The 15,570-nt window shown below is 45.2% G+C and overlaps 1 protein-coding gene across 3 annotated transcripts; it reads right to left on the bottom strand.

The window, feature by feature from the left end:
- Window positions 1-6,232: 6,232 nt before the first annotated feature.
- On the bottom strand, window positions 6,233-12,366 carry LOC123050999 (uncharacterized). 3 transcript variants are annotated; one of them, XR_006423884.1, is made up of 9 exons: window positions 11,553-12,366; window positions 10,554-11,473; window positions 9,709-9,765; window positions 9,306-9,355; window positions 9,108-9,192; window positions 8,871-8,994; window positions 6,911-6,970; window positions 6,646-6,738; window positions 6,233-6,475 (listed from the first exon to the last, which is right to left on the bottom strand). XR_006423884.1 is itself a non-coding variant. In XM_044473727.1 (6 exons), exons 2-6 carry the CDS (start codon window positions 10,710-10,712, stop codon window positions 8,986-8,988), a joined length of 360 nt encoding a protein of 119 aa, XP_044329662.1. In that variant the 5' UTR covers window positions 10,713-11,473; window positions 11,553-12,366; the 3' UTR covers window positions 8,699-8,985. The 3 variants fall into 3 exon arrangements, 1 of the variants encoding a protein (XP_044329662.1); XM_044473727.1 differs by lacking the exons at window positions 6,233-6,475; window positions 6,646-6,738; window positions 6,911-6,970 and having other exon boundaries at window positions 8,699-8,994; XR_006423883.1 differs by lacking the exons at window positions 6,233-6,475; window positions 6,646-6,738; window positions 6,911-6,970; window positions 8,871-8,994; window positions 9,108-9,192 and having other exon boundaries at window positions 9,270-9,765.
- Window positions 12,367-15,570: the final 3,204 nt, after the last annotated feature.

Below are 15,570 nucleotides of genomic sequence, written 5' to 3'. Positions count from 1 at the left end.
CGGAAAGGTGAAGAAGAAGGCGGCCAAGGCAGCAAGGAAGCCGCGGTCGGAGTGCACGCCGGAGGAGATCACCAAGTTGGACGCGGAAGCGGCGAAGAAGGGGAGCCGGAGAGCGGTCGTCAAGGTCAATGCCGCCGCGGCCAAGTTCGCCGCCGAGCGCGATGCGAAGGAGGCTGCTCGGCGCAAGGCCGCGGCCGACGAGAAGGAGGACATCATCAACAAAGCGCACGCCATCCTCATGCTTGGCATGGCCCGTCCGGCCGGTTTCACTACAACGGCCGCCTGCCCAGCGAGCACAGGCTCGTCGGTCGCCTGGCCTGCGCACTGCCAGTCGCCGACGTCGCGGACCACGCCCATGTCGCCCGGCTTTTTTCCGCCAAGGCACGACGGGCACACCCGTTTCTCTGGGTCGCCGGACGTTGGCTTGTTCGCGCCATCCATACCGCGCCCCGCGGCCGTCATCGACCTCAACGTCACGCCTGGGTCCAGCAGCGGCGGCCGGCCGTCCGTCGAGATGCAAAGCAAGCAAGCACGTGCACTGTTCACGGGCACCATGCCGGCCCCCCGCGTGTTGTTTGACGGAATGCCAACACCAACGGCACCGGTCGACGACCCCTTCTACAACCAGTACATGGAGAACGTGATCTTCGAGGCTGGGCACGGACGTGCCTACGACCCCGAGGAGACCCAAAGTCAGGATGGCCGCGCCCAGTGCGTCCCCGATGAAGAGGCCGACGACCGTGCTGACTACGACCATGGTGACTCGTGGCATGAAGACGATGACATCTATTTCGAAGGTGATGGTGATGAAGAAGAAGCAATGACGTTGATATTAGTGGCGAGCCATTGTTCATCAACGAGCTGACCCAAAGAGCGGAAGCACAAAAGAAGAGGAAGAGCATTCGCACGGGTTCATACACACAAGATGAGGACAAGTTGATTTGCCAAGCGTGGATGGAGATTAGCCAAGATCCGAGGACCGGCGCGCAACAAAAGGGCGTTGTTTTTTGGACGAGAGTCCACAAAACATTCCATGAAAGGAAGATGTTCGAGCCCTACCAAATTACAAGCAACCGTGGCATCGGCTCGATTCAAAAGAGATGGTTGTTCATCCAACAAGAGTGCAACAAGTATCAAGCCGCATTTGAGAGCGTTGAAGCACGGCCCGTGAGTGGTCTCGACGTTGGGGACACGGTATGCTCTCCTCTTCCTAGCCCTTTCCTTGCTACGGCCATGAGACTTCGGCCTTGTATATGTTTGCATGTTCACTTGTTGTTGATCATGTGGTGTAGGCATTTCAATCTTTGGAGGCATTCAAGGCCCGGCACATGACAAGCCATTCACTCTTACGCATTGTTGGACGCTCATCGACAATTGCCCTAAGTTCAAGGACCAATACCGTGAACTACAAAGGAAGAGATGACTGAAGACAGCCAAGTTCGCCGGAGGTGGAGATGGCGAGGCGTTGAAGAGGCCGAGGGGCAAGACCAACTCCAAGGTTGATGACATACGTGATGCCTCATCGATGGCATTGCATGACACTTTGCATGGCATGATGTCTCAAAAGGATGTGAGGGACGAGAAGAAGCGGCAAAGTAAGGACGAGCAAATGAAGCAATACCTAGACCTTCAAAGAAAGAAGCTTGAGATGGAGGAGGCGGCCAAGAAAAGGAAGATCGACATGGAGGAGGCGGCCCGGCAAAGGCAGCTCGACATGGAGGAGGCGGCCCGGCAAAGGCAGCTCGACATCGAGGCCGACAACGTCAAGGCCAGGCAGAGGCAGCTCGACATCGAGCCACCAATGCCGCCCCCAAAGCGAAGGAGGTGGCCCTTGCGATCATGAGCGTGGACTTGTCGAAGATGAGCGAGAAGACAAGCGCCTGGTTCGAGGCCACGCAGAAGGAGATGCTCGACGCCGAAGGCCTGAACTAGGTCGTCCGATCGGCGTGGCCGTTCTTTTTGGAGGCTGGCATGGGTGCCGCCCGCCCGCTGGGCCGCTGGCAGTGTGCCGGCGAGAAAACATTCATTTTGGAGGCCGGCTGTGTTGCCGGCGAGGACAACTATTTATTTTGGAGGCTGGCTGTGTTGCCGGCCGCTGGCTGATGCCGGTGATGGACGTGTAGGCCGCTGGCTTTGTTGCCGGCGTGATGAACCAGAGCCGTGAACTAGGGCTTGGCATTTGAAATGTTGCTCTTTTTTAAAATAGACGCGGACAAGATGGGGCAAACGGATGCGGCCGCGCACTGGGCGCACGGCCACCGCATCCCAGGACACGCCCGAACACGACCACATTGCCCTACCCAAACAGACATAATAGGAACAAAATAGACGTCCGTTTGGATCGCGCGTGGAGTTGGCCTGACCATGGAGGGAGGAGCGGATCGAGACGATGGGTCAGATCGTCAGATGGCATCACAACCAGAGAAATTTTTACTAGTACACAAAGCAACAAAATACTGTAGGCCTGCGGCTAGGCTAGGAGGCGCATGCTTGGCCTCGAAATCGGCGTCGCGCCGTCCGTGCGCGTGTTGGTTTGCGGCCATCCGGTCAAAAAGGTTTCCTGCCGAGATGCTGCTACCCATGTGTGCTTGTTTTGGTTTTATACACACACATTTAAAGCTGTGCCATATTTTTTTGTAAAATTTCCGAACACCCCCAAATTAATTTAACAGTCCATTACATGTGCTATACTACTATCATCCACTCAGAGTGAAGGTTACCCTTTGTGGAAATATGGACGGGGGTGGTTGGGGAACTACTATACTCCCTCTAGATGTGAATACAAGTCTGCAGGCCTAAATACCTGAGTATTTTGAAACCATAATATTTTACAGTGTACGTAAATCCATGGAATTTTTTTTGAAACCTTTACGGCGTACGTAAATCCTGCGTTTATGGAAATGACTGTGTTTCTAATTTATTGGATTTTATATGCTAGAAATATTTATGGCCAAATTTTTACCCTTGATCAATGGACGGCTAAGATTGAATATTACACGTACCGTCTTAAAAGAGCTCATAAGTGATTTTTGTTTGCTTAGAAAATAGTTTATCCGGGATTGTATGTACAGGTGATCATCCATCCTCTGGTAAAAGAAAATCTCAACGGAAAAGAAAAACGTTTGTTGTTGATCTTGGCTGGAGATTTGGCAGCGAGCAGTGCGTCGATGTGATCCTATCAATCATGAGGATTGCAAAAGAAAAGATTATTACTACAAAAGGAGTTGTTGCGTTGCATGGTGCCATGTGCAAGATACATGCGTGTGTCCGGCTACTGATTGCTCATGCACAGTGTTAGCTAGGCAGAAAAGAGATTTGTACTTGGTGGTTTTGTGTATCATGCATGTGCAGGGCCGGCCCATAGGCCAGGCAAAAGGGGCGACCGCCCCGAGCCCCAAGAGGGGAGGGGCCCAACTAAAACTTACATAGTAAGATCTATTCAAGCATACATTACATCCGAAAGATTATTAAATTGATAAAATAGAGCCTCAATTTGTAGAAGCATAAGTTCACACCACATACTGATAAGTTATACCACGCTTAGGCAAACCAATCTGACTGGCGGAGTTGAGTTCAAATACATTAGTCTCTCTTTACGATACATGTCTTAGTATCATAATGAAAATTATGATATTTGAATTTCAATGTTTAAACCAATACACAATTTTCAATTCGATAAACGTGTAGGCATCTCATTTGCACCAAACCAAACCAAGTGAATCTGGACGAGCATGTTAGGTAATCGAATCATGTGTAAAAGTATAATCAACAACATTTTTGGTTCTTCGAATTATTAAACCTAACATGCAAGCCACATTTTCTATGCCCTAGAAGTTTCCATGAATATGACTGCCTAATATACACTAGAAATCGCTATAAAAATATTTTTTAGTGTGTCTATAATTTATAAATCTCTATCATAATATTCAATATAATATTAAAAGATATATGAACACACGCATGTATATGCAAATGTGCATACACTATATCGTTTATGCAATATTAGAAAAATAAATATGAAAGATTGTCTTAGCAATAAAGAAAAGTTTGGTACATCATAAATTTTTCATTTTGTAAAATTAAAATTTTCAATTATATACATTACGGATGCGTACAAATTAATAATATAAATGTTATTTGAAAACATTTTATGTGGCTAAGTAATAAAAATATATTAATTATAACTGTAATATGGTACACTTAGTTTAAAATAAGTATAAAAGTTTAATATGAAAAACAATTATTTTACATCGCCCCGGGCCCAAAAATACATTGGACCGGCTCTGTGCATGTGTGCCCGGGACGGTGTTGGTTAAAGTGATTTGCTGAAATAAAATTAGAGCATTGAACCATTTTGAGGTGGCGCATGGGTGGTTCGCATTGGACCATTTTTACTCTATAGCTACGGCCAGGGCCAGTGCTTGGATCAGGAGTTGACACGTAATTAAAGGCGATCGAGGGCATATTTGTTGTAAGAAAAGTGAGAATAAAGAGGCGGATCAAGGGTAGTTTGCTCTAACAGATGGCCCGGCTGTTCACATGCATGCAAATGATTATGTGGGCCGTGTTACGTTGTTGTGAGGTTAATCATGCTTGGATCTCTGATTTAACTAGCTAATAATGCACTGGAGTAGCATGCCTTTGCTTAGAGGTGAAGATGATCAAGATCCATTTGGATGGATGGATGGATTATTGGGCGGGGCTGATGGTAGATGGATGAAATGGGTGGCTAAACTGGGTACCTGCTGCTGCTGCTGGGTGCATGTGGGTGTGGTCGTGTGGGTGACAGCATGTTGTACATAAATAAAACCAGGTTGGGCCCTACCGCATGTGGCGCTGGTTTCAGTGGCCAGATCTCCTTGCCTTGCCCACTCGTGCACGCTCTGTCCTCTGTCCTCTCCCTCTCTCTCAAATTATTGACCACTGGAGTAGTGTACTACAAGTGTCAAAATCGTGTTTTTTCACTCACAAAGTTACGGCTAGTAAATCATGATGTGATGGTCGGCTGCAGCAGAGGCTTGGATCTGTTTCCAGTACTATGTCCTCTCCGTTCTCATCTATCCCCGGCCCTTGAAAGCTTTTAGAGCAAATACAATAGTATGACGTAGGCGGGCTGTAAGATTTTAAATATTATATTTTGATGAATTGGAGGAGAGAGAAGAAAAGAGGGAAGAGAAGCGGGTTACTGATTAACAGCCGGCTGTAGCACGCGCTTTTAGATACTTTGTGAGAGAAGGAGATGGGTCATGTATAAACAAATTAGTACATATTTATATACAAGTATTGTACTTGCCGGGTATAAGGTTGGCTATAGACGTTGAAATTTCATATAGTCACCAGCTGGCTATTCTATTAATCATGCTCTTAGCGGTCATGCTACCACACTGCTGTGGCATGCTAGCACCACGTCATTTTCAGCATGATTAATTAGCAAATCAATCTCGACTTAACCCTGTCGTGACGCGACTTAAAAAGCTGGTAGCAGTACGTATAATTGATGAATCCCTATTGTCCCGGTGGGTCAAACAGGTTGGCCAGATCTCCAATCGATCGCTAGATTAACTAGTAGTATGCCCGTGCGTTGCTACTGGCAAAAATGTAGGCAAATGAGTCAAAAGTCATGCTTTAGCAGTTCCGTCAATAAATTAGTGCACAATTTTAGTTGATATATCACAATGTTGTAATTTCTCCTTCACATGAAGGTACACAGAAAGAGGAATCATGGTCTCCTCCATTTTGTCAGCACTAAAGTTAGAACTGAGCATAGTATCCCATTTTCAAAGCACAAACTTGACATGTTCTCTGGTTTTTTTAATCCATGCAACGCATCTCTATGAGCAAGAACTATCTTGTGGAACAAAATGTTAAAATGAGGAATGGTAAAATCATAATAAATGGCAAGTCCGCACCTCAAGGGCAATTAACTCAGTACAACGGGTAATCGGGAGTTTGGGCGGCACTGCTACTTGTTCCGGCAACATGAGGGGTTAAGTCCACCTAAGAGGTGATCAAGCATGGAATCGCCTCGGGATTAATGTGTGATTGGTAATAATTCAGAAACTGAAGATAAAAAATGGTAGTTAAAATAGTAGGTTGCAAGGTTTCACGTAGCTCACATTACCACCACATCCACTGCTATTGTATGTGATATCAGCATCATTGTACAACATTAAGAAATGCTACATTGTGGCATGCTGGAGAGAGTGCCAGACACTTACCCAGATCAACCCTCTTGCATTTATAATACTATGATATAGTGAAACTATGCACTTCTGTAAGACATATAATAATAACAATCATATTATGAGATTCTCAATGCAGACATGCAATATGGACTTATAAAACCAAATCAAACAACAGAAAATTCTCTAGGCAGACACGGAGACAAGCAACATTGACCTCCAAGCACTCTTTGCCCATGTCACCCACCACCTCCTTATCGTCGTCCGTAGCTGTGGGAAGCGGATGTGGTGACCTGCAGCAGCGGATCTTTTAGCCTTTGAGATGATAACGAACCAGCCCTAACGGCTACACATACATTCAAACCGATGCACCTCCTGCTGCACTTTGCCCTCGGCCTCCCCACCTAGCCCACTTTCTACAAAGCTCAAGAGAGAAAGAGGAGAAGTAAACCGAGAGATTTACCGAGCCGGCGGCGAAGAAGATGACAAGAGACTCGCAAAAGCAGCTACCGTGACATCGGTGTGGACGAGCTTGAGTAGGGTCAAGACCATATCTCTATATCACCACTATGAAAGCGTCATCAACACATACAACATGTACTGTTTTCAGGAAGGTGAAAAGGGAGCATAAATCATGCTTATTTTTCATACACTAACTACTAACCAGTACAACTCTGCATAAAGCACAACTGGCAGGTCATGTTATTGTAAAAATATAGGAAATGCACCTGTATAAGTTGCTGGGTAGTGTAGTAGTTTGTTCTCGCCTTCAACTCATCAATCTTGGCCTGCATTTCAGCACAAAGCTTTAATAGTTTACAGAAAGTACACAAGTTTCTCAGCCAACCGATGGTGATATCCTTCCAATGGTTCAAGCCAATCAACATTGCTCAAAACAAAATAAATCGAAGGTGCGGAAGGCCTCAGTGAGCTATGTACTGTCCAAGATGCTCTATCATACTTTACATTTTTTGTGGAAGAGCTATGCACCGAACCCCAAGTCATATCAAGTGTCAAACGACAATAGCAAGCTACGGAGCACATATTCAGAAGGCATAAACAAGCATCAACAACAAGTTATGAAGCAATCTATGAAATTTTATGGACTCTTGGACTCCAGGGGCAAAACTAAATAACGACAACTAACAAGTTACGATCCATCAACAAAATAGTATGCTTCTCAATGACAATTAACTCCATCGGAAAAACTAAATAATTAAATCAAATGCATCTTCAATGAATCTCTATGATTATTTTCACCTAGCATCAAGTATATTTTGACTGGCCATGAAGATTTTCATAACCAGATCACTTGCATACCATGTTTGCCTTCAGATATGTGCGGGGGTATAACTCCAGGTGACAAGATGAGTAGCTAACTATACAATGGCTGCTGAAAACATGGCATGCAGGTCCAAATCAAAAAATGACACTCTGATAACCATATAATGTCCTGAAATCCACCTAAGAAAATTATTACGTGTGGTACTGAAATCAGCTGTCCTAAAAAAAGTGTAAGCAGACATTCCAAAGATATATATGTAAACTGTTCTGATCATATATAGGCAAAGGAAATTTGGCATCAAATTATGAGATGCTAATTGGCATTAGTAACCATGATATTTAGTGAGAGTTTGGACTATCACATAGCTTCATACTCTGCTTACTTGAACTTTTTTTTTTCGAGAAAACGCAAAAGTCCTTTGCGTTTCATTTCATTGAAAATTTGGAAGACCTCCTACGAGGTGGTTGGTACATAGTTATGTGTTCAAACAGGATATGCTACACACAGATTGAAAGAACCAGGCCACTTAAATCAAATTGCTACCCACGGGTTCAAAGAACATAGCAGCTTACAAGATCTGCCTTTAGGGAAAAAAATAGCAAACACATATCCTGCAATTTGATTACACAAAATTTTAAATTTTAATCAATTTAAGCCAAATAAAAATTTGGAACTTGTGAAGAAGCATGGCAAAATGAAACATAAAATGTCGAGTTCATTAAGTATTGGTGTTCGGAATCTTGGCCAAACACATGCTGAATCAAATCACTATTTTTCAGGATGGTAGATTTGTTGCTTCTGAAGTACAGTGTTGTAAGTTCTTACTATGGACAATTACAAAGGCCGCTGGAGAGCACAAATGACATGTAGTAGAATAAAGAGTTTTTATCGATTGTTGTGATTTAATCAATGTATTCTTTGAACTCTGTTCCCACATGTTAGAAAATTTAGGGAGATTCAATTTCAATAGCTGGTTCGAGGAGTTGCAAAATTCCTAATAGAAAATTCAGTCCTAAATACATTAAATTGCAATGGTAGCCTATGTTGTGTATCTCTAAATTAAATTGCAATGTACTTGTTATCATCATATGTTTGTGCACTTTTTCATTGCATCATGGTAAACCTTTTCCTCTCTCCCTCAACCCCCACCCCCTCTCTCTCTCTCTCTCTGCCTCCCTCTCTATCTCCCATTCGCTCTCTCCCACCACCCACCCCTCTCTCCCTTCCTCTCTCTTTCTTTCTTCCTTCGCCTGGGCCCTGCGGCATGCTATGAGAAGACATGCCATGCCAAGATATGGGCAACCAAGATTTACTGAATATGCTCTCAAAACTTGGCTGAGCACATCCGCAAAAAGCTGGCGGATACATCCAGCCACCCCACTCTCGTTCCTTCGAAGACGTACCTGGTCCAGCACCAGTAGCAGATCATTATTGCTGCTGCGCTCGGCCTCCAACACTTCCTCTAGCAGCCTCCGCACCTTCCCGACCTCGAGCAGTATATGAGAGACTTCCCCAATATTAATATATCTGAATCAGTGCCCAACAGAGAATGCAATTTTCATCAGATAATCTACAACGGTGATATAGTTTCAGAAAATAGACATCAGACTGGCCAAATTATCTTAAGAAATAAACTTCACCTTATGCTTGGAAAGAGCCTTTCCAATCATCTTTTTTGGTCGTATGGCTCTAGTAAGGAAGAATCTATCCAGATGTCTCTCACGTCTACCAGCAGATTGTGACAGAAAATCAACAACCAACACTATGTTAAACACTGAGGTGTTGGCATATGATTCCAAAAAAATACATCCACACAATTGCTGAACTGAATGAGCAACCTGTCTGCACCTCGATCGCTGACTTGACAATCTCGTCCTTCTTGGCTTCTCTGTGACGCCCAGAAATTGCATGGTCAGAGATGCATCATAAAAAGAGTACATATGATCCACTCACTTATAAATCCTCTGCAACTGTATACTCCAAATAGAGAAAGGGAGGCGTGTGAAACTACAGGGCGTCAAACTACGACGATAAAATCCACGACTATTTAACCCATAACCGCATCAACGGATAGAGCAACAGCGCGGTGTGGCAGCAACCACGGGGGCGCATTTCGGGGAAATTCAAACTCAGGAGCAGAAAACAAACTCAGGAAATTCAACAACTTGCACAGTATGTCAAAGATTAAAGCAACAGTAACATGTGACACAAATAACCTCACGGAAATAAAGGATGAGTCACCTCCATGGTTAACTTGAACCTCAACTCCAGGAACAGCCAGAAGCACCCAGATCCAAACTGAAATCACAAAGATGAACATAATTTTGACGTTTGCAGAACTGTAGAACACACATACTCCTTTTATTTATTATTAATATAAGCATCGATGCCCCATAACTGAGTGCAAAAATGGTAGAGCCGTGCCCAGATTCATTTATTAATTAGTTGCTTATAAGCAGAAAAGGAAGAGTGGGGCATTTTGGAGACCGAGCTCCATGGAGCCCTTTATTTTGAAAAATTCAAAATTCATAAATTTCAGTTTTGAAAAAAATCTGAAAAAAGATACACATGTATGCAAGGATGTAAAGTGTATGTGTGAAAAATCTCAGGATGAAATACCTTGAATTGCGAGCTGCACAAAAAAAAATCATGGACTTTGAAGATGAACAATATATATGCTAAAAAGCCCCAGATTTGTCTTTTTTGTGTAGCTCACATTCTAATGTATTTCCACCTAAAAAATTGCACACATGTACATTATGTATCTAGGTATATGTGTATTTATTTATAGAATTTTTTGCATATGAAAAGTTTAAATTTTAAAGTTTTCAAATAAAGGCCTCCATTGAGCTCGGTCTCCGTTTTGCATTTTCGGAAAAGGAAGCCTATCTTCATGGCCTACATTATGAGCTAAACCATATCCAATAGAGGATTAACATGCATGAACATCTGGATGTATGTGATTCAAGCTGAGCTCCTGCCCACAAAGGAAAAAAAGACATATGCAAGTGAATCAAGCCGAGCTCCTGCCCACGCAGTCGAACCCCTGGATGCTTGCGTTAATGGAGCAGAAGCTGTGCGCTCACCTGAACGCTGCTGGAGGGGCTCGATGGGAATGGCAGCTTCCAGAACCAGAGCGCGGCAGGTCCAAAACTCAAGGGGCCAACACGGGCGATGTCGCTGACACCAGCACCTTGCCCCCGAGTTGTGGTCACGGTCTCCGGCGCCGGCACGAACATCAGCATCTCGCCCTCATTGCAGTCACTGTCGTCGGTGCGATGCCCCGCCCTTGGCTGCTGTAGAACTGAATAAATTACATGTAATTTTTTTGAGGGAATAAGTTACATGTAATTTGAATTAGTAGAGACAGAGACAAGATGATGTCCGTCCCAGCCCGTACTGCACTGGTGTTCGAACCACCCTGCCCTGGGGTTTGGCGTAGACCTCCAGGCCCAGAAAAACACAATGATCAGAAGGATTGGTAGATTCCTGAAGACACAATTCAGGAGTTTCTCCACTTTACTTGAAAAAACATACAAACAGAGCACCTCCGCCATGAGCATGTCCACACAGTTCAAGAAAGACATATCCTAGGTCTACCTTTATAACATGGTAATATAGCACAATCCCCGTCATATAAAATGATATGTATAGGCTGCTAGGCGAAAGCAAATATATCAGTTCCGACCTAACAAACCTCTTTCCAACTTGCTCTAATTCTTATTGAGTCTGACTAACTATGAAGAAACGGGATCAAAAGAAGAAGAAGAAAATACTGCCAAATTTTGACTATCCGAACTATCTCCAACACACTGTTTTTCACCGCAAAAATAGGAAGCACTTTGTACGCAGAACATTACTGAATCACCTTGAATTGAACAGAACCATCAAAACTGAAACCACACCCTTTCCAAAGCAGCAAGGTTCAGAACACGGTACCAATATTAACAGAACATACAAGGAGAAATCACCGAGACTAAGACCTCGACATCGACGGAAGGAGCACCTGAAATGAATCAAGCGAACAACAGTGAATCAGGGGCGCGAGATTGGAACCGATTACGAATACAATACCTGCGACTTACCCGACAACGAGAGGTGGAAGAGAGGAGAGGAGAGGATCCAGCCAAGGAGCCGCCGGTCTTGGCAGGGGAAGGCCACGCCGACGCCATCGACGCAGATGAGCAGGCGCGGCTTGCCCCCACGGGTCCCGATGCAGAAGATGCCGACGGGAACAGGGACCTGGCCGACTCAACTCCATCATCCCGGATGGCCGCCGGGTGGCGCGGTGGGGCATGGCTTCCACAGCAGTGATTCATGTAGAGATGGAAGACGGGGCGCGGCAGCGGAGCTGGGAGAGATAGAAGCCCGCGGGGCGGCCGGGGGAGGGAGTGCGGCGGCGGCCCGTGATGCCGAAAGAGGAAACGTGAGGCGGGATGCCTTGACGTACGGGAAGAGACCCCTCGCACACCGTGGGTGGGTTCCTCGTCGGCGCCGTGCTCCCGGCGCTGTACATCCTCGACGGCCTCCGGTCCGGGGATCGCCGCCATGGCCCCGCACGCGTTCCTGCTCTCCGCGCAGGTCTTCACCGAGGGGCTCAACACCGCGTTCCCGTGGCGGTTCTCGCTCCCCGTCAGGGCCGCCGTACCGGTCATATACAACGCGAGCAGGATGTTCGCGGCAGGGGAGTGGCTCCGGCAGGAGATGGAGGGGGCGACTGCGGCGATGGGAAGGGAAGGGGGCGGAGCGGCGGGAGGGTGGGCTGGTCGAGGAGTTCCCCGGCGGCGGTGGTGGCGTAGGAAACCCTAGGGGGCAGGAGTCGTCCCCCGTGGGCGAAGGGGTGGATCGGGCGTGCGAAGGGCTGGTTGGCGGCGGAGAACGATCTGCTGTGGGCACGAAGCATCGATAGTAGGGTTTTTTTGGCAAGGTTTTTTTTCGCGGGAGGGTTGCGAGTTAACGGAGGTGGGAGGATGACGAAAAAAATCAGAGGTGGGAGGATGACGAAAAAAACCCAGCGAAATTAAACCGCGGAGACTATTCATCAAGTTGTCCATTAGGAGTAGAGATTGGTACCATTGATACGGCACAACCGTGCCCATTCGTTGCACGGTGCAGTGCTCGGATGATCATAAGTGTGTTGTGTGTGTACAAATCGAGACGTTGCTGCCTGCACAATTACTCTGGGTGTGTTTGGTTACATTGCCAATCAAGGCTGGTCCGACGAGTCTGGCTCTAGTAAGCCAGTTTGAGGGGATGCAGGCAAAAAGACCCCAGATTCATATAGTTTGGTTGCCTGCATGTACCTTAGTTGCATGAGACATTAGTAGAAAAAGGGCCATTTGTCCCGGTTCATAAGGCCCATCTGTCCCGGTTGGGGAACCGGGACTAAAGGGTCGTTACTAATGCCCTAGGCCTTTAGTCCCGGTTCTTATACCAACCGGGACAGATGGACCTCCACGTGGCCGCTCCGGCGAGTCCAGGCAGGAGGGCCTTTGGTCCCGGTTGGTAGCACCAACCGGGACCAATAAGCTTCCACGCGTCAGCATTTCAGGGGCTGGTTTTTTTAAAGGAGGTGGTTTAGGGGTTTTGGGGGTTAATTTAGGTTGTTATAGGTAGCTAATAGAGAGATGTGTCCTCTCTTATCTCCGTGCTACTGCTACTGCTATGCCTAAACATGACTTAGATTGAAGTGAGGCAACATGTGGTGCATGTCGAAAGTAATACTAATCCTAACTTGATCAAGTTTGGATTGTACTACTTTCGACATGCACCACATGCATGTTGCCTTTATTTCAATCCAATCCATGTTCATTTCACCCACAGATATATTATAACTCGTCATGCTCGCATCATGCATCATCGTAATAACAAGTCCTACTAATCATCATCATACAACTTCGACTCGTTATTAATAACAAGTCATACGATCATCATCCTGATAGTCATAGAACCAACCCTACTTAATTGTTCTTAGCACATGATCATCAGTATTATGCAGGACCTAAATACCCTATTTAAGGTAAAATAGCATAAAACAATATAGACCCTGACTCTACATTATGGAGAATGGAGATCATCCTGTCTCCAATTCTTGCGCGGCGCTTCCTTTTGCTTCCAAGAACCTCCTTACGACTGTCTATACATTTTTTCCATTCTCTGATTAGCATGTCTTCACTTCTTTTAGAAATCCGGTATGGACAGTTGAGATTCGTAGGATGACCTGGATATATGTTCAAAACACGAAGGCTGCCATTTTGATACATCAAATGAGGCACACAATCCTCTGGGATTCTCTGTTGAAAAACATAGTAATAACTTCATAGTTAGCAATGATGTACTAGTTTTAGAAGTATGCAAAACATGCACGGATGTCGTAATAGTAAAAAATCTTACCAGGGTATCTCCATGGTAGTTACCGTAGTTCAACACGTGCACTAGTGGCACGTATTGACCATAATGTTGAGGAGTTTGATTGTAGATATTATAATTCTCAAGATCAGTACAAAATCCGACCAGATGATTTTTCTCCTGATAAGTTAACTCGGAGCCATCGGTGTAATGGGTTTTGTCTACCATGTTCCGCACATTGTTTGAACAATCAAAATAAGCTGTCAATGGAAATAAGCTGTCAACTATTTTGAAATAAATAATATAAATTAGTTAATAATTAACTATATTTGAGAAACTCACATAGCCATAGAACCGGAGGCGTATCAACAAGGACCCAAATGTGCATATTGTCTTGCTCGATGTCAGGATCACCAAGATCCATGGTGACAAGCATACCCTCATCAAAATCATACATCTTGTAAAATGCTTCCCAATTTTTGTAACCAAAATGGGTTACGCTCTCAGCATTATACAGATTTACTTCAAAATCCACATCATGATGGGTCCTTAGGTGAATTTTCTTCGTTTCAAAATTTTCATGGTCTTCAAAATCCATCCTCTCCAAGACATAGCGTCTTGCATGGCATGGGATAAGCTATACTCGAATTGTAAAAGATGAAAATTACACGTTGAAATAGTTGAAGTCATGCTTAATTACGAAAAACAACTTGTCGCCGTTGCATACCGTTTCAACATCGAAGGTCTCCTCGAGCTTAATGCTGAAGCGCCGATCATCGTCCAGGTGAGGCCTGTCGCACAAACCTCGATCGTCGTGGCACCAGCCGCACTCCCCCGATGACGACATTTCCTATGTTCATAATTCAAAGATTAAACTTGTACAATTAAATATATGTACTACAAAAACTAAATTAGATCATTATTATTCATCACGGGTTGGCTATCGGTTTGTCGAGTCTTTTCTTGAAAACTCTCAGATCACGTGGTGTATACATTCGACCGTTGGTGATGGTCGCTCCTCCATTTGTCCCCGAGTGCATTACACCAAAATGTCTAGCACACGGGAACGAAGGAGAAGCGACCCCACGACAACACTCGGGATTCTTCGTCCTCTCATATATATATGGTGGAACTCTCCCTCACTGATTCCTCTCTGACATTTGAGACCGTCGGTGATGGTAGCTCCTCCTTTCGTTCCCGAGTGCATTACACCAAATTGTCTAGCACAGGGGAACGAAGGAGAAGCTACCCCCATGACAACAGTCGGGATTCTTCGTCCTCTCGTATATGGTGGAGACTCGATAGACTTAAATTCAACCCGAAATATCGTTTAATTATCTTTCTAAAAGAGGATTTGGCTGGTCTCACCTCGAGGTCGGAGGGGGTCGGTGACGGGGACGACGGCGGGGATGATGGAGGGGGGCTCCTAGATTTCTGCGACAATAAAAACCCTATAAGCTATCAACTAATCATATGCATATGCCTTGCATAGTGCTCTCCAATTTTAGCATTCAAAGTAGGAGTAGTTTTCCAATTTGAGCATTCAATAAGCAAAATCAAATCGCAAAATAAAGTAGTATTCAAATTAGGATGCATTCAATTATAAGCAAAACTACATCATCTCCATGCGTCCGTACATCGTCGAATATTATCACTAATACACCTCGAATACTATCATACATATAGCATCGCCAGTACAGCTAAAACCGTAGCGCCCGCCGGGTATCGGCGCGGGCGGTGGACACCCAAAGAGAA

This window comes from Triticum aestivum, chromosome 2D, assembly GCF_018294505.1.
Source record: "Triticum aestivum cultivar Chinese Spring chromosome 2D, IWGSC CS RefSeq v2.1, whole genome shotgun sequence".
NCBI lineage: Eukaryota > Viridiplantae > Streptophyta > Magnoliopsida > Poales > Poaceae > Triticum > Triticum aestivum.
The sequence above is the reverse complement of the archived record's forward strand: the minus strand, read 5'-3'. Positions and strand labels throughout refer to the sequence as shown.